Below are 14,404 nucleotides of genomic sequence, written 5' to 3' on the forward strand. Positions count from 1 at the left end.
GTAACAGTATTAGCAAAGAAATATTACCCAACTGGAAGAGCATAAAAGACATGTTTTTAAAACTCCTTCTTTCTCTCATAACTAAAAATCCTACTTTGAATGTCATTTTTACTCATCATCCTCTCTGCTTATCGCCTAGCATCTGAATTACAAGACAATTCTTTTTTAATGGTTTCAGGGTCACTCCTATCTTCCTCTTCTGAAAATAACCAGTGTGGCCAAAATAGGGGGTATAAATTAAGGGTGTTATAACTTAACTGACTTTTAAAGCCATTAATACTGACCTTTGAGACCTGGTTTTTTTCTTGGTCCCATCAATCACTTCTGTACCACCTCCCCCAATACAAAGGGTTAGACAGATGTGGATACAGTTTGTATTACTGGGGGCTCTATTGGTGGAGAGGAGAAAGGGGGAATTAAAAGAAGAAACCTTATTTTTTAGTTTTTATATTGCATAGTAAGTATAGCTATATCTAATTTCAAGGCAAATAATGTGTGAATGTTTCTTTTCTATATTTAGGTCATACTACTAGATATCACACTGGAACTTCAGAAGCAAATTATGTCTGAATTGGAAATTCTTTACAAGGTAATTTTTTCTCAGTCATTTCTCCTTATAAAGTATCCCCATGGTATTGGCTTGCAGGTTTTTTGACTACTTTTGTCCTTTTTTTGTTACAGTGTGATTCATCATATATCATAGGGTTTTATGGTGCATTTTTTGTAGAAAACAGGATTTCAATATGTACAGAATTCATGGATGGTGAGTTTTCCCTTTTATACTTTAAAATGATTTGATAAGAGTGCTTTAAAACCTGGTTCTGATATAGATGTCAAGTAGAACTAAAAATAATTAAAATACACTAATAATTACCTCTTTTATATTCTATCATCTTAGTGTTAGGGGTTCCTGATGTTAAATATTTGCAGGCTGAGCTATAATTTCAAGAATGTAATTTCATTTACTTTTATTGAAAATTTAAATAGAACAGATTAAATGGTAGTCTAATCGGTGGTTTGATATTTGATTCTTCCAAACAGTCTGTTTTTACTTGCAAAACAGATGTTCTGTTCTTTTAATGTTTCAATAGCCAAAACAGATTTTCTTTTAAACGAATCTATTAACCCAGTGTCCTGTGTCTTTTAGAAAGAAATCAGTTCTTAATTGCAAGATAAAAAGTTGTTTTTCAACACAGCTGTTTAGCCAAGATGTGTTTAGTTTTCTTTGACTCTAGCCCTTTCCTTGCTTCTGTACTTTTCATTCATTTCTATTTTGGTCACTCTTTCTCGATCTGAGTATTACGGCAAATGCATATTTCTTGGTACCCTATCAGTGAAATTTTGTCATCGTTGAAATTTACCTATTTTACATATTCATGTTTTTCAATGTCTAGCCATTTAAACTCAACATTTTTTTAATATACATATTCATTTTGGGGATACTTCGAAAATGACTAAAGCTCTGCCCCAGAAGACTTTTTAATAAAACAACATTTGTACCTTGATATACTATAATAGTGTGTTGTAATATGATTTTAATTAGTTATAGTAGATGTCAAGAATTAAAAGTCTTAAAACCATATGGGTAGTATGACAATTACTATTCAAGGAGACTAGTAAAAGTGGGTTCATAGAGCCAATACATGTTATTATTTTATGACTTTTCATCATTCTTTTTTGACTTCCTCAATTTTTTAGTTACATTAAAAATTTTATTTATTGAGATGGCATATTCATAATATTCACCCTTTCAATGTGTACAATTCAGTATTTTTTCATATATTCACAAAGTTGTGCAACCACTACCACTAATTGTATAACATTTTTATCACCTCACAATCTCCGTGCCCATTAGAAGTCACTCCCTGCTTGATCTCCCCCTGACAACTGCTGATCCACTTTCTGTATCTGTGGACTTCGCTATTTGGGATACTGCTTACAAATGGAATCATATATGGTCACTGCGTCTAGCTTCTTTCACTTAGTATAATCTTCTCAATGTTCATCCATATGGTGGATTTATTAGTACTTCATTCCTTCTTATGACTAATAACCAATTGTATAGATACAACACATTTTACTCATTCATCAGTTGATGGACATTTGAGATGTTTCTACTTTGGGGCTGTTATGAATGATACTGCTCTATGTTTGTATACAAATTATTTTTGTGGATGTATTTTTCAGTTCCCTTAATATATATCTAGGAGTGAGATAGCTGGGTCACATGATGATTCTGTATTTAACTTTCTGAGGACCTGCTGAATTGTTCCATTCCATTTTATACCAGTTTTCATTCATAGCTACAATGTATGAGAGTTCCAATTTTTACACATCTTTGCCAACACTTGTTACTGTGTCTTTTTTATTATAGTCTGGTGGGTATGAAGTGGTTCTCATTTCAGTTTTGATTTAGATATCCTAATGACTAAGGATGTTGACCGTCTTTTCATGTGCTTGTTGGCCATTTGTATATCTTCTTTGAAGAAATGTATATTAAAGTTATTCTGTCTATTTTTTAAATGGGTTATTTGTATGTTGTTGAGTTATAGTTTTTTTTCTATATTCTGGATTCTAGGTTCCACCAGATGTAGAATTTGCAAGTATTTTCTCTCATTCTGTGGGCTATCTTTTCACTTTCCTGATAGTGTCCTTTAAAACACAAAAGTTTTTAAATTTGTTGAAGCTCAATTCATCTATTTTTTCTTTGGCTGTTTTTGCTTTAGATGTCATAATTAAGAAACCATTGTTTAATCCACAGTCATGAAAATTTACACCTATTTGCTTCTAAGAGTTTTATGGTTTTCACCCTTACATTTAAATCTTTGCTCCATTTTGAGTTAATTTTTGTATATGGTGTTACAGAGAGTCCAAATTCATTCTTTTGCAAGTGGTTATCCAGTTGTCCCAGCACCATTTGTTAAAAATATTACTCTTTTCCAATGCATTTCCTTGGGACTTTTGTCAAAAATGACCATCAAATATAATTCAGGACTCTTAGTTCTGTGTCTCTTCTTGTGGCAGTACCATACTGTACTTGCTTACTTTTACTTAGTTATTCTAGATGATTATAGCTTTATACTAAGTTTTGACAAGTGTGATTACTCAAACTTTATTCTTTTTCAAGATTATTTTGGACTTTCTGGATTCCTTGCATTTCCGTATGAATTTTAGAATCAGTTTGTCAATTTCTGCAAAAAACAACTGGGGTTTTGGTATAGATTGCATTGTATTTGTAGATCCATTTAGGGAATACTGCCATTGTAACAATAGTAAGTCTTCTACTTCATGAAAACAGGATGTCTTTCCAATTATTTAGATCCTCTTTAATTTTTTTCAGTGATATAGTTTTCAGAATTCAAGTTTTGCAATTCTTTTGTTAAATTCATTCCTAAGTATTTTATATTTTTGGTGATGTTGTAAATTGAACTCAATTTCTATTTTTTGATTATTCATTGCTAGCGTATGGAAGTATAAATGATTTTCATGTACTGATTTTGTATGCTGCTACCTTGCTAATAAGCTCATTTCTTAACTCTAATAGGATTTTGTACATGCCTTAGGGTTTTCTATGTAAGAGATCATATCATCTGCAAGAGGTTTTACTTCTTACTTTCCAATCTGGATGCCTTATATTTCTTTTTCTTGCTTAAACACCATCGCTAGAACCTTCAGTCCAGTGTTGAATAGAAGTGGTGAGCAGACATTTTCTTTTTGCTCTAATCTTAGAAGGAAAGCTCTCAGTCTTTCACCATTAAGTTTAATATAGCTGCAGGTTTTTGAAAATGTCCTTTATCAGGTTATAGAAGTTCCTTTCTCTTCCAAATTTGTTGAGTATTTTTGTCATGAAACAGCATTAGATCTTGTCAGATATTTTCTCTGTTTCTTTTGAAAGGATCATGTGTATTTTGTCCTCCATAATATGGCGTAGTGCATTAATTGATTTTTGTATGTTGAACAAATCTTGTATTCCTGGGATAATTCCACTTGGTGATGATATATAATCCTTTTTATATGTTGCTAGATTCAGTTTGCTAGTATTTTGTTGAACATTTTTGCATCCATGTTCTTAAGACATATTGGTCTATAGTTTTTTTATTTTTTATCTTTTATTAAGGTATGATTGATATACATTCTTATGAAGGTTTCACATGAAAAAACAATGTGGTTACTACATTTACCCATATTATCAAGTCCCCACCCATACCCCAATGCAGTCACTGTCCATCAGTGCAGCAAGATGCCACAGATCCACTATGTGCCTTCTCTGTGCTATACTGTTCTCCCTGTGATCCCCCACACCATGTGTACTAAACATAATACCCCTCAGTCCCCTTCTCCCTCCCTCCCCACCCTCCCTCCCACACCCCTCCCCTTTGGTAACCATTAGTTCATTCTTAAGAGTCTCTGAGTCTGCTGCCATTTTGTTCCTTCAGTTTTGCCTCATTGTTATACTCCACAAATGAGGGAAATCATTTGGCATTTGTCTTACCCTGCCTGGCTTATTTCACTGAGCATAATGTCCTCCAGCTCCATCCATGTTGTTGCAAATGGTGGGATTTGTTTCTTTTCTTATGGCTGAATAATATTCCATTGTGTATATGTACCACATCTTCTTTATCCATTCATCTACTGATGTACACTTAGGTTGCTTCCATATCTTGGCTATTGTAAAAAGTGCTGCGATAAACATAGGGGTGCATATGTCCTTTTGAATCTGAGAAGTTGTGTTCTTTGGGTAAATTCCAAGGAGTGAGATTCTCAGATCAAATGGTATTTCTATTTTTAGTTTTTTTGAGGAACCTCCATATTGCTTTCCACAATGGTTGAACTAGCTTACATTCCCACCAGCAGTGTAGGAGGGTTCCCCTTTCTCCACATCCTTGCCACCATTGGTTGCTCTTAGTCTTTTCGATGCTGGCCATCCTTACTGGTGTGAGGTGATATCTCATTGTGGTTTTTTTAAAATTTGCATTTCCCTGATGATTAGTGATGTGAAGCATCTTTTCATATGTCTGTTGGCCATCTGAATTTCTTCTTTGAAGAACTGTCTCTTCATATCCTCTGCCCATTTATTAATTGGGTTATTTGCCTTTTGGGTGTTGAGGCGTGTAAGTTCTTAATATATTTTGGATGTTAACCCCTTGTCAGATATGTCATTTACAAATATAGTCTCCCATACTGTAGGATGACTTTTTGTTCTGTTGATGCTGTCCTTTGCCGTACAGAAACTTTTTAGTTTGATGTAGTCCCATGAGTTCATTTTTGCTTTGTTTCCCTTGCTCGAGGAGATGCATTCAGGAAGAAGTTGCTCATGCTTATATTCAGGAGATGTTTGCCTATGTTGTCTTCTAGAGTTGTATGGTTTCATGACTTACATTCAAGTCTTTGATCCATTTCAACTTTACTTTTGTTATTGGGGTTAAACAATAATCCAGTTTCATTCTCTTGCTTGTAGCTGTAGAGTTTTGCCAGCACCAACTGTTGAAGAGGCTGTCATGGCTCCTTTATCATATATTAATTGACCATATATGGTTGGGTTTATATCAGGGCTCTCTAGTCTGTTCCATTGGTCTATGGATCTGTTCTTGTGCCAGTAACAAATTGTCTTGATTACTGTGGGCTTTGTAGTAGAGCTTGAAGTTGGGGAGCATAATCCCCCCTGCTTTATCCTTCCTTCTCAGGATTGCTTTGGCTATTCGGGGTCTTTTGTGGTTTCTTATGAATTTTAGGATGATTTTCTCTAGTTTGTTGAAGAATGCTGTTGGTATTTTGATAGGAATTGCATTGAATCTATAGACTGCTTTAGGCAGGATGGCCATTTTGACAATATTAATTCTTCCTATCCATGAGCACGGGATGTGTTTCCATTTATTGGTACATTCTTTAATTTCTCTCATGAGTGTCTTGTAGTTTTCATGGTATAGGTCTTTCACTTCCTTGGTTAGGTTTATTCCTTAGGTATTTTATTCTTTTTGATGCAACTGTGAATGGAATTGCTTTCCTGTTTTCTCTTTCTGCTAGTTCACTGTTACTGTATAGGAATGCCACAGATTTCTGTGTATTAATTTTGTATCCTGCAACTTTGCTGAATTCAGATATTAGATCTAGTAGTTTTAGAGTGAATTCTTTAGGTTTTTTTATGTACAATATCATGTCATCTGCAAACATGGAGAGTTTAACTTCTTCCTTGCCAGTCTGGATGCCTTTTATTTATTTTTGTTGTCTGATTGCTGTGGCTAGGACCTTCAGCACTATGTTGAATAGAAGTGGGGAGAGTGGGCGTCCTTGTCTTGTTCCTGATCTTAAAGGAAAAGCTTTCAGCTTCTTGATGTTAAGTGTAATATTGGCTGTGGGTTTGTCATATATGGCCTTTATTATGTTGAGATACTTGCCCTCTATACCCATTTTGTTGAGAGTTTTTATCATGAATGGATGTTGAATTTTGTCAAATGCTTTTTCAGCATCTATGGAGATGATCATGTGGTTTTTGTCCTCCTTTTTGTTGATGTGGTGGATGATGTTGATGGATTTTCGAATGTTGTACCATCCTTGCACCCCTGGCATAAATTCTACTTGATCATGATGGATGATCTTTTTGATGTATTTTTGAACTCGGTTTGCTAATATTTTGTTGAGTATTTTTGCATCAATGTTCATCAGGGATATTGGTCTGTAATTTTCTTTTTTTGTGATGTCTTTGCCTGGTTTTGGTATTAGAGTGATGCTGGCCTCATAGAATAAGTTTGGAAGTATTCCCTTTTCTTCTACTCTTTAGAAAACTTTAGGAGGATGGGTATTAGGTCTTCACTAAATGTTTGATAAAATTCAGTGGTGAATCCATCTGGTTCAGGAGTTTTGTTTTTAGATAGTTTTTGATTACCAGTTCAATTTCATTGCTGGTAATTGGTCTATTCAGATTTTCTGTTTCTTCCTTGGTCAGCCTTGGAAGATTGTGTTTTTGTAGAAAGTCGTCCATTTCTTCTAGGTTATCCAGTTTGTTAGCATATAATTTTTCATAGTATTCTCTAATAATTCTTTGTATTTCTGTGGTGTCTGTAGTGATTTTTCCTTTCTCATTTCTGATTCTGTTTATGTGTGTAGACTGTTTTTTTCTTGATAAGTCTGGCTAGGGATTTATCTATTTTGTTTATTTTCTCAAAAAACCAGCTCTTTCATTGATTCTTTCTATTGTTTTATTCTTCTCAATTTTATTTATTTCTGCTCTAATCTTTATTATGTCCCTCTTTTTACTGACTTTGGGCCTCATTTGTTCTTCTTTTTCATTAATTGTGAGTTTAGACTCCTTATATGGCATTGTTCTTTTTTCCTGAGGTAGGCCTGCATTGCAATATACTTTCCTCTTAGCACAGTGTTCACTGCATCCCACAGATTTTGAGGTGTTGAATTATTGTTGTTATTTGTCTCCATATATTGCTTGATCTCTGTTTTTATTTGGTCATTGATCCATTGGTTATTTAGAAGCATGTTGTGAAGCCTCCATGTGTTTGTGGGATTTTTCATGTTCTTTGCGTAATTTATTTCTAGTTTCATACCTTTGTGGTCTAAGAAACTGGTTGGTACAATATCGATCTTTTTGAATTTACTAAAGCTCTTTTTGTGGCCTAGTATGTGATCTGTTCTTGAAAATGTTCCATGGGCACTTGAGAAGAATGTGTATTCTGATGCTTTTGGGTGTAGAGTTCTGTAAATGTCTGTCAGGTCCATCTGTTCTAATGTGTTGTTCAGTGCCTCTGTGTCCTTACTTATTTTCTGTCTGGTTGATCTGTCCTTCAGAGTGAGTGGAGTGTTGAAGTCTCCTAGAATGAATGCATTGCATTCTATTTCCCTTTTAATTCAGTTAGTATTTGTTTCACATGTGTAGGTGCTCCTGTGTTGGGAGCATAGTATTTATAATGGTTATGTCTTCTTGTTGGATTGACCCCTTTATCATTATGTAATGTCCTTCTTCATCTCTTATGACTTTCTTTGTTTTGAAGTCTATTTTGTCTGATACAAGTACTGCAACTCCTGCTTTTTTCTCTCTATTAGGTGCATGAAATATCTTTTTCCATCCCTTCACTTTTAGTCTGTCTATGTCTTTGGGTTTAAAGTGAGTCTCTTGTAGGCAGCATATAGATGGGTCTTGTTTTTTTATCTATTCAGTGACTCTATGTCTTTTCTATGTCTTTTGATTGGTGCATTCAGTCCATTTACATTTAGGGTGATTATCGATAGGTTGTACTTATTGCCATTGTAGACTTTAGATTCATGGTTACCAAAGGTTCAAGGTTAACTTCCTTACTATCTAATAGTCTAAATTAATTCACTTGATATGCTAATACAAACATAATCCAAAGGTTATTTTCTTTTTCTCCTCCTTTTCTTCCTCCTCCATTCTTTATATATTAGGTATCATACTCTGTACTCATTGTCATCCCTTGATTGACTTTGGGGATAGTTAATTTAATTTTTCATTTGCTTAGTAATTAGCTGTTCTACTTTCTTTACTGTGGTCTTATTACCTCTGGTCACAGCTATTAACCTTAGGAACACTTCCCTCTATAGCAGTCCCTCCAAAATAGACTGTAGAGACGGTTTGTGGGAGGTAAATTCTCTCAGTTTTTGCTTTTCTGGAAATTGTTTAATCCCTCCTTCAAATTTAAATGATAGTCTTGCCGGATAAAGTAATATTGTTTTCTTTTCTTGTAATGTCATTGTCTGGCTTTGGTATCAGAATAACTGTGTCCTCAAAGAATGAGTTGGAAAGTGTTCCCTCCTCTTTCACCTTTTGGAAGAGTTTGTGAAAGATTGATATTAATTTTTCTTTAAACATTTGGTAGAATTCACCATTGAAGACACCTGTTCCTAGGATTTTCTTTGTGAGGATATTTCATGATCAAGTGCCATCTTGCCTCCCATCAGAAGTCCAAGCACTTCTGCCCACTGCATCTTTCTATCACAGTTCAAGGAAAACACAATGCAGTAAAGCACTGGATTGAACAATACTTTAGTCACATAAAAAAGGAGACCAAGCAAGACCAGCTTTAGTGATAAGTGTCAGTTCCCTGGCCAGCAGCAGGTCCTTCATGGAAGCCTATGCAGGTCAGTTGGCCTGCACATACTCCTCTTACACTGCAGCAATAGGATCCTCCTTGGAGACAGAAATGCTGAAAGCTGGGAGCATATCTGAGGACCACTGACTCACATGCTTAACACTGAGCCTGAAGCAGGGAAAGATATTCCAAAGCAAAGAGATAAGCCCAGCACAGCCTATGTGGGTTCTTTATCTCTTGGTAAACAAATATTTCAGGCCCAAGGCTCATTCTTAAGTGGCCAAGCAGTGTTTGAAGGACTGTGTACATAAAACCATCTTTCTCAACAGTTTTTTTTAACTGTGGTATAATACATATATAACTTTCCATATTAACCCTTTTTAAGTGTACAGCTCATCAGCATTAAGTACATTCACATTGCTGTGCAACCACCACCACTATCTGTATCCAATACTCTTTTTGTCTTGCAAAACTGAAACTCTATACCCATTAAACAATTACTTCCCATTGTCTCCTATCCCCAAACCTGGGCAACCAACATTTGTCTTTCTATCTGTATGAATTGGAATATTCTAGATACCTCATTTAAGTTGAATTAATAGTATTTGTCTTTTGAGCACTGGCATTTTCACTTTGCATGATATGTCCTCAGGGTTCATCCATGTTGTAGCATGTGTCAGAATTATCTTCCTTTTTAAGGTGAATAATGTTTGTGAGTAGTTTTTTGCTTACCAATATCTTTACTAATTTTAGATGGTTATAGGTTTATTCAGAATTTCTATTTCTTCTTGAGTCAGTTTTAATAGTTTGTGGCTTTCTAGAAACTTGTCCATTCTGATGTTAGGTGCATATCGGTTTATGATTGCTTTATCTTCTTGATGGGTTGACTCTTTTATCATTATAAAATGTGTATTTCTACAGTCCCAATATTGGTCTAAAAGTCTGTTGTCTCTGACATTAGTAGAGTCATTCCAGCTTCCTGTTGATTACTATATGCTTGTTACATTTTTCCCATTGTTTACTTTCAGCCTTTTTGGGTCTTCAAATCTAAAGTGCATCTTTTATAAAGAACGTATAGTTGAGTCATTTTTTAATCCACTCTGCCCATTTCTTTTAATTAGAGTCTTTAATTCATGTATATTTAATGTAATTACTAACAAGGTAGGATTTATATTTGCTAATTTAATACTTGCTTTCTATAAGTATTGTGTCTTTTATGTTCTCCTATTGCTCCATTACTGCTTTCTTTTATGATAGATATTTTCTGATCTACTGTTTAAATTTTCTGTGGTTTCTTTTACTATGTTTTTTGAGTTATATTCTTGGTTTTCCTAGAGATTACAATTAACATCTTAATTTGGGACAGCTTAGTTCAGATTAATACCAACTTCTTTTCTATAGTGTACAAAAATTGTTTTGCTGTATAGCTCCATTCCTATGCCTTAGTTTGAGATGTTATTGTCATGTAAGTTACATCCTTATATGCTGTGTGCTCATCAACACAGATTTATTATTGCATTATGCAGTTATTTTTTAAATCAGGAGGGAAAGAATTACAAACAAAAAATGCATTTATCCTGTCTTTTATATTTTCCTATCCTGTAAGTTTTACCCGTATTCTTTATTTCTTCATGTGAAATTGAATTATTCTCTAGTAACTTCAATCTGAAGTTCCTTCAATCTGCAGGACTCTCTTTTATTTCTTGAAGGGTAGGTCATCTAGTGCCTCAGTTTTTGTTCATTTGAAAATGTCTTAATTTCTCCGTTATTTTTTGTAGGATAGTTTTACTAGATATAGAATTTGGGGGGACAGTCTTTTTCTGTCAGCTGTTTGGATATGCCATCCTGTTGCCTCTGATCTTAATGGTTTCTGATGAATAGTCAACAGTTAATCTTTTTGAGAGTTCCTTATAATAGATGTCTCACTTTTCTTGCTGCTTTCAAGATTTTCTTTTGTCTTTGTGGACAATTTCATAATGTGTCTAGGTGTGGGTTACTTTGAATTTCTTCTTCTTGGAGTTTATTAAGCTTCTTGGATGTGTAGATTAATGGTTTCATAAAATTTGGGAAATGTTTGGCCATTATTTCTTCAGATATTCTTTCAGCCTCTTTCCTTCTCTCTTTTACTTCTCCCATTATGCATGTGTTGGTGTGCTTGGTAGTGTCTTACAGGTCTCTGAGAATGTGTTCATTTTTCTTTGTTCTCTTTTCCTTCTGTTTGTCAGACTGGATAATCTCAATTAAACTATCTTCACATTCCCTGATTCTTCTGCTTGCACAAATATGCAAATATGTGCTGGTGAATTTTTCATTTCAGTTGTCCTTTGCAGCCCCAGAATTTCTGTATAAAAATGTATGTGTGTGTGTGTGTGTGTGTGTGTGTGTGTGTATCAGTGGGTAGATAGCATATAATTTGTCTCTTTATTGATATTCTTTCTTTGGAGAGACATCATCCTGATGCCTTAGTTCCTTGCTCATGGTTTCCTTTAATACATGGATGTATTTAAAATAACTAATTAAAGCTTTTTTTCAGTGAGTCTAACATCTGAGCTTTTTAAGGGACAATTTCTATTGATTGGCTTTTATTCCTGTATATGGTCCATAACTTTATTGTTTCTTTACCTGTCTCATTTTTTGTTGTTGAAAACTGGACATTTTAAATGATTTAATGTGTTAACTCAGGGTATCAGATGCTCCCTCATCCCCAGGGTTTGTTATTGTTTTATGCTTGTTTGGTGACTTTTCTGAACTATTTTGAAATGTTCGTGTCTTCAGTGTACAGCTACCGAAGCCTCCTGTCAATTAGCTTACTGGTCAGCTCATAATTGGACAGATATTTCCTTACATACCCGGAACTAATAAGTCTCCCATTCTTTGCTGAGGGGCACTGTGTGTTTGCAGCTCAGCCAGACAGCTGATAACTGCCTTGGTCTTTGCTTCCTGCATGTACAGAGCCTTATATTCAGCCCAGGTAGCTGCTTAAAGCCTCCTTGGGGCCTTCCTGAGCATGCATGCAGCATTGTGCAGGCACGTATTTTAGACTCCCAAGAACATGTCAGAGCTTTTCAAAGCCTCTGTGAACATCGTATTCTCCAGCTTTTCTTTTTCAGTATTTTCGGTTATCCTATTCTTTACTCTAACTATTATCCACTGCTGCAGTCAGTCACAAGGTTAATCAATTGCCTCTAACTGTTTTCAGTGAATGCTGCTAAGGAAAAGGTTTTTTTGTACTAGGCAACCTCCAAGTCAGGTTGAATAAAGACAGCATTGCGAGTGGGGTCTTCCAAGGAACCACCAGACAGGTCAAAAATGAAACTTTTCGAAGAAAGTGGATTTGAGAGAGCACTGACGCAGTCCTGCCTGTCACGTGTCTCTCAGGCTTCTGGTGTTCACTGGGAATGCAGGCTGCTGGTTTTCAGAGGTGCAGTGGGACTGGGGAGAATGGTGGTGGGAATAGGGCAAGTTAAAATGTCACAAAGCTTACTGTTCTTGACAAGTTTCAGACATTGTCTTGAATAAATAATTTTGGTTTACTGCAATCCTGTGACTAATTTCCAGAGTTCTGAAAAAGTGATTTTGACAATTTTTGCCTGTTTCTACATTGCTTTTGTGGAGAAGAGAATTTTCAGAGGTCTTTAGTGTGCCATTTTTACTGATGTCACCTTCTAGTTATATTTTTAATACTTTTAATCCTTACCTTAAAATATTCACTTTACAGCCTATATTTAGCTCTCTTTTTTGAGACCCCTCACCTTCTAGACTTGAGCTGCCTAAATTCCTTCTTTTGCCACCACTTGGCTGCTTCTGTATTGTCTTGCCAATGCGTTTCAGCCCTGGGTGAGGTCACTATGAATTCAGTGAGACCGAGGAATGACAATGGAAGATTCTTGGAGTGAAAGCATTTATACCCAACTTTATTCCCATGGTGGTGCGTCAATCACTAGAATGCCGTCCACTCCGAGGGTGTCTGCCTGCAGCAAGCCTGTCTCTGCCTCTGGGCCTCTCTGCCCCTGCAGCCGTCTCAGCCTCTATCCTTGGCTCTGCCTCCACTCCAGTCTCTGCTCTCCTGCAGCCATGCCACCGTGTCACCCAGAGCAGTGGGTGGAACTCTTTATATAGAGTCAACAAGAACGTATTGCCCACATGTAGAGTGAGCCAGCCAACCAGGGCCTGGTGAGAATCCTGGCCACAGGAGCCTTCACTTTATGCACACCTTTACTCTTTGTTAACTGGTCCCAGAACAGTGAGATTTCCCACTTCTTAAGTTTTGTTCTCCTCTTTCCATCTTCTCTGCTATTTCTCACATCAGTTATTCTAAAATTTTATTGCCATGCCTCAGCTCTGACCTACTTCTTTCTTAATCAAAGATAGCATAGACGTCAAGTATGAGCTCTCACAATTCCTCACGCTCCACCTATAGCTTAACCTCAGTTCATCCACCTAATACACCTTTCACCTGAAGAGCTGATGAAGGGCAATCCCTCCACATGTGCATCCACTTGATTGAATTTTCTCCCTCAGTCACCCTCTCCCATAAGGACCTTCACTCTCTCTGTAATAAAGCAAAATGTACCAAAAAAATATAGAGACCAAAAACGATGTACCACCCTCTATCATTCCTACTTTCCCTTCCCCATTACAGTTAAACTTCTTGACAACTTTCTCCCAACCCTACTACTATTCCTTTAGTGTAGATTCTTATTATCTATTTTAATCTCATATTAGTTATTTATTTCCAAATACTTATTGCACACTTTCTTACAGTGTTCTAAACCTGGGAGTACAACAGAGAACAAGTCCTAATCCTGTCATTATGGGGCTTAAATTCTAAAAGGAGAAACAGAAAGAAACATACAACACACTCTCAGAGAGGGATGTATCTAGTTAGAATATAAAGCAGGGTAAATGATAACAAATAGAGGAGCTGCTAGATTGGATGGTCAGGGATAGCTGTCTTATGGAGTGTCATTCTTAGGCAGAGTCTTCAGTGCCAATGAGCCAGCTCAGAGAAGGTCGTGGGGAAGATCTTCAAAGCAGAAGGAGTATCAAGTGTAAGTGCTCCAAGGTTGGAGCAGGCTTGGTAAAATCATGACCCCGCAAGAGAGCCAGAGTGACTAGTGAGTAGTGATGAGAAGACCTGGGCCAGACAGGTATCCAGAAGCTAAAATATGTAAGCCTTGTACAACATGGTAAAGAATATGTGTTTCAGTTTGAATTTAAAAGAATGCCATTGGAAGGATTCACGTACAAGAGTGATGTGATATGCCTTCTTTTTAAGACCAAACTACATCACTCAGAGCACCCAAATGTAGAGGAGGCTAAGAGAGCTTAACTCTTAAATTTTTGCT

General features: G+C 36.0%; 1 protein-coding gene across 15 annotated transcripts in view; it reads left to right on the forward strand.

Annotated features, from left to right (window-relative positions):
- The window catches only part of MAP2K5 (mitogen-activated protein kinase kinase 5), a 257,633-nt gene that overhangs the window by 98,243 nt on the left and 144,986 nt on the right, over window positions 1-14,404 (forward strand). For all 15 annotated transcript variants that reach the window (XM_057488920.1, XM_036932271.2, XM_036932274.2 and 12 more), the window contains exons 10-11: window positions 521-589; window positions 682-763. In XM_057488920.1, coding sequence (XP_057344903.1) covers window positions 521-589; window positions 682-763 — 151 coding nt within the window. The remainder of the gene's footprint in view (window positions 1-520; window positions 590-681; window positions 764-14,404) is intronic.

The sequence above is a fragment of the Manis pentadactyla genome, chromosome 11 (genome assembly GCF_030020395.1).
Source record: "Manis pentadactyla isolate mManPen7 chromosome 11, mManPen7.hap1, whole genome shotgun sequence".
NCBI classification, from domain to species: Eukaryota; Metazoa; Chordata; class Mammalia; order Pholidota; family Manidae; genus Manis; species Manis pentadactyla.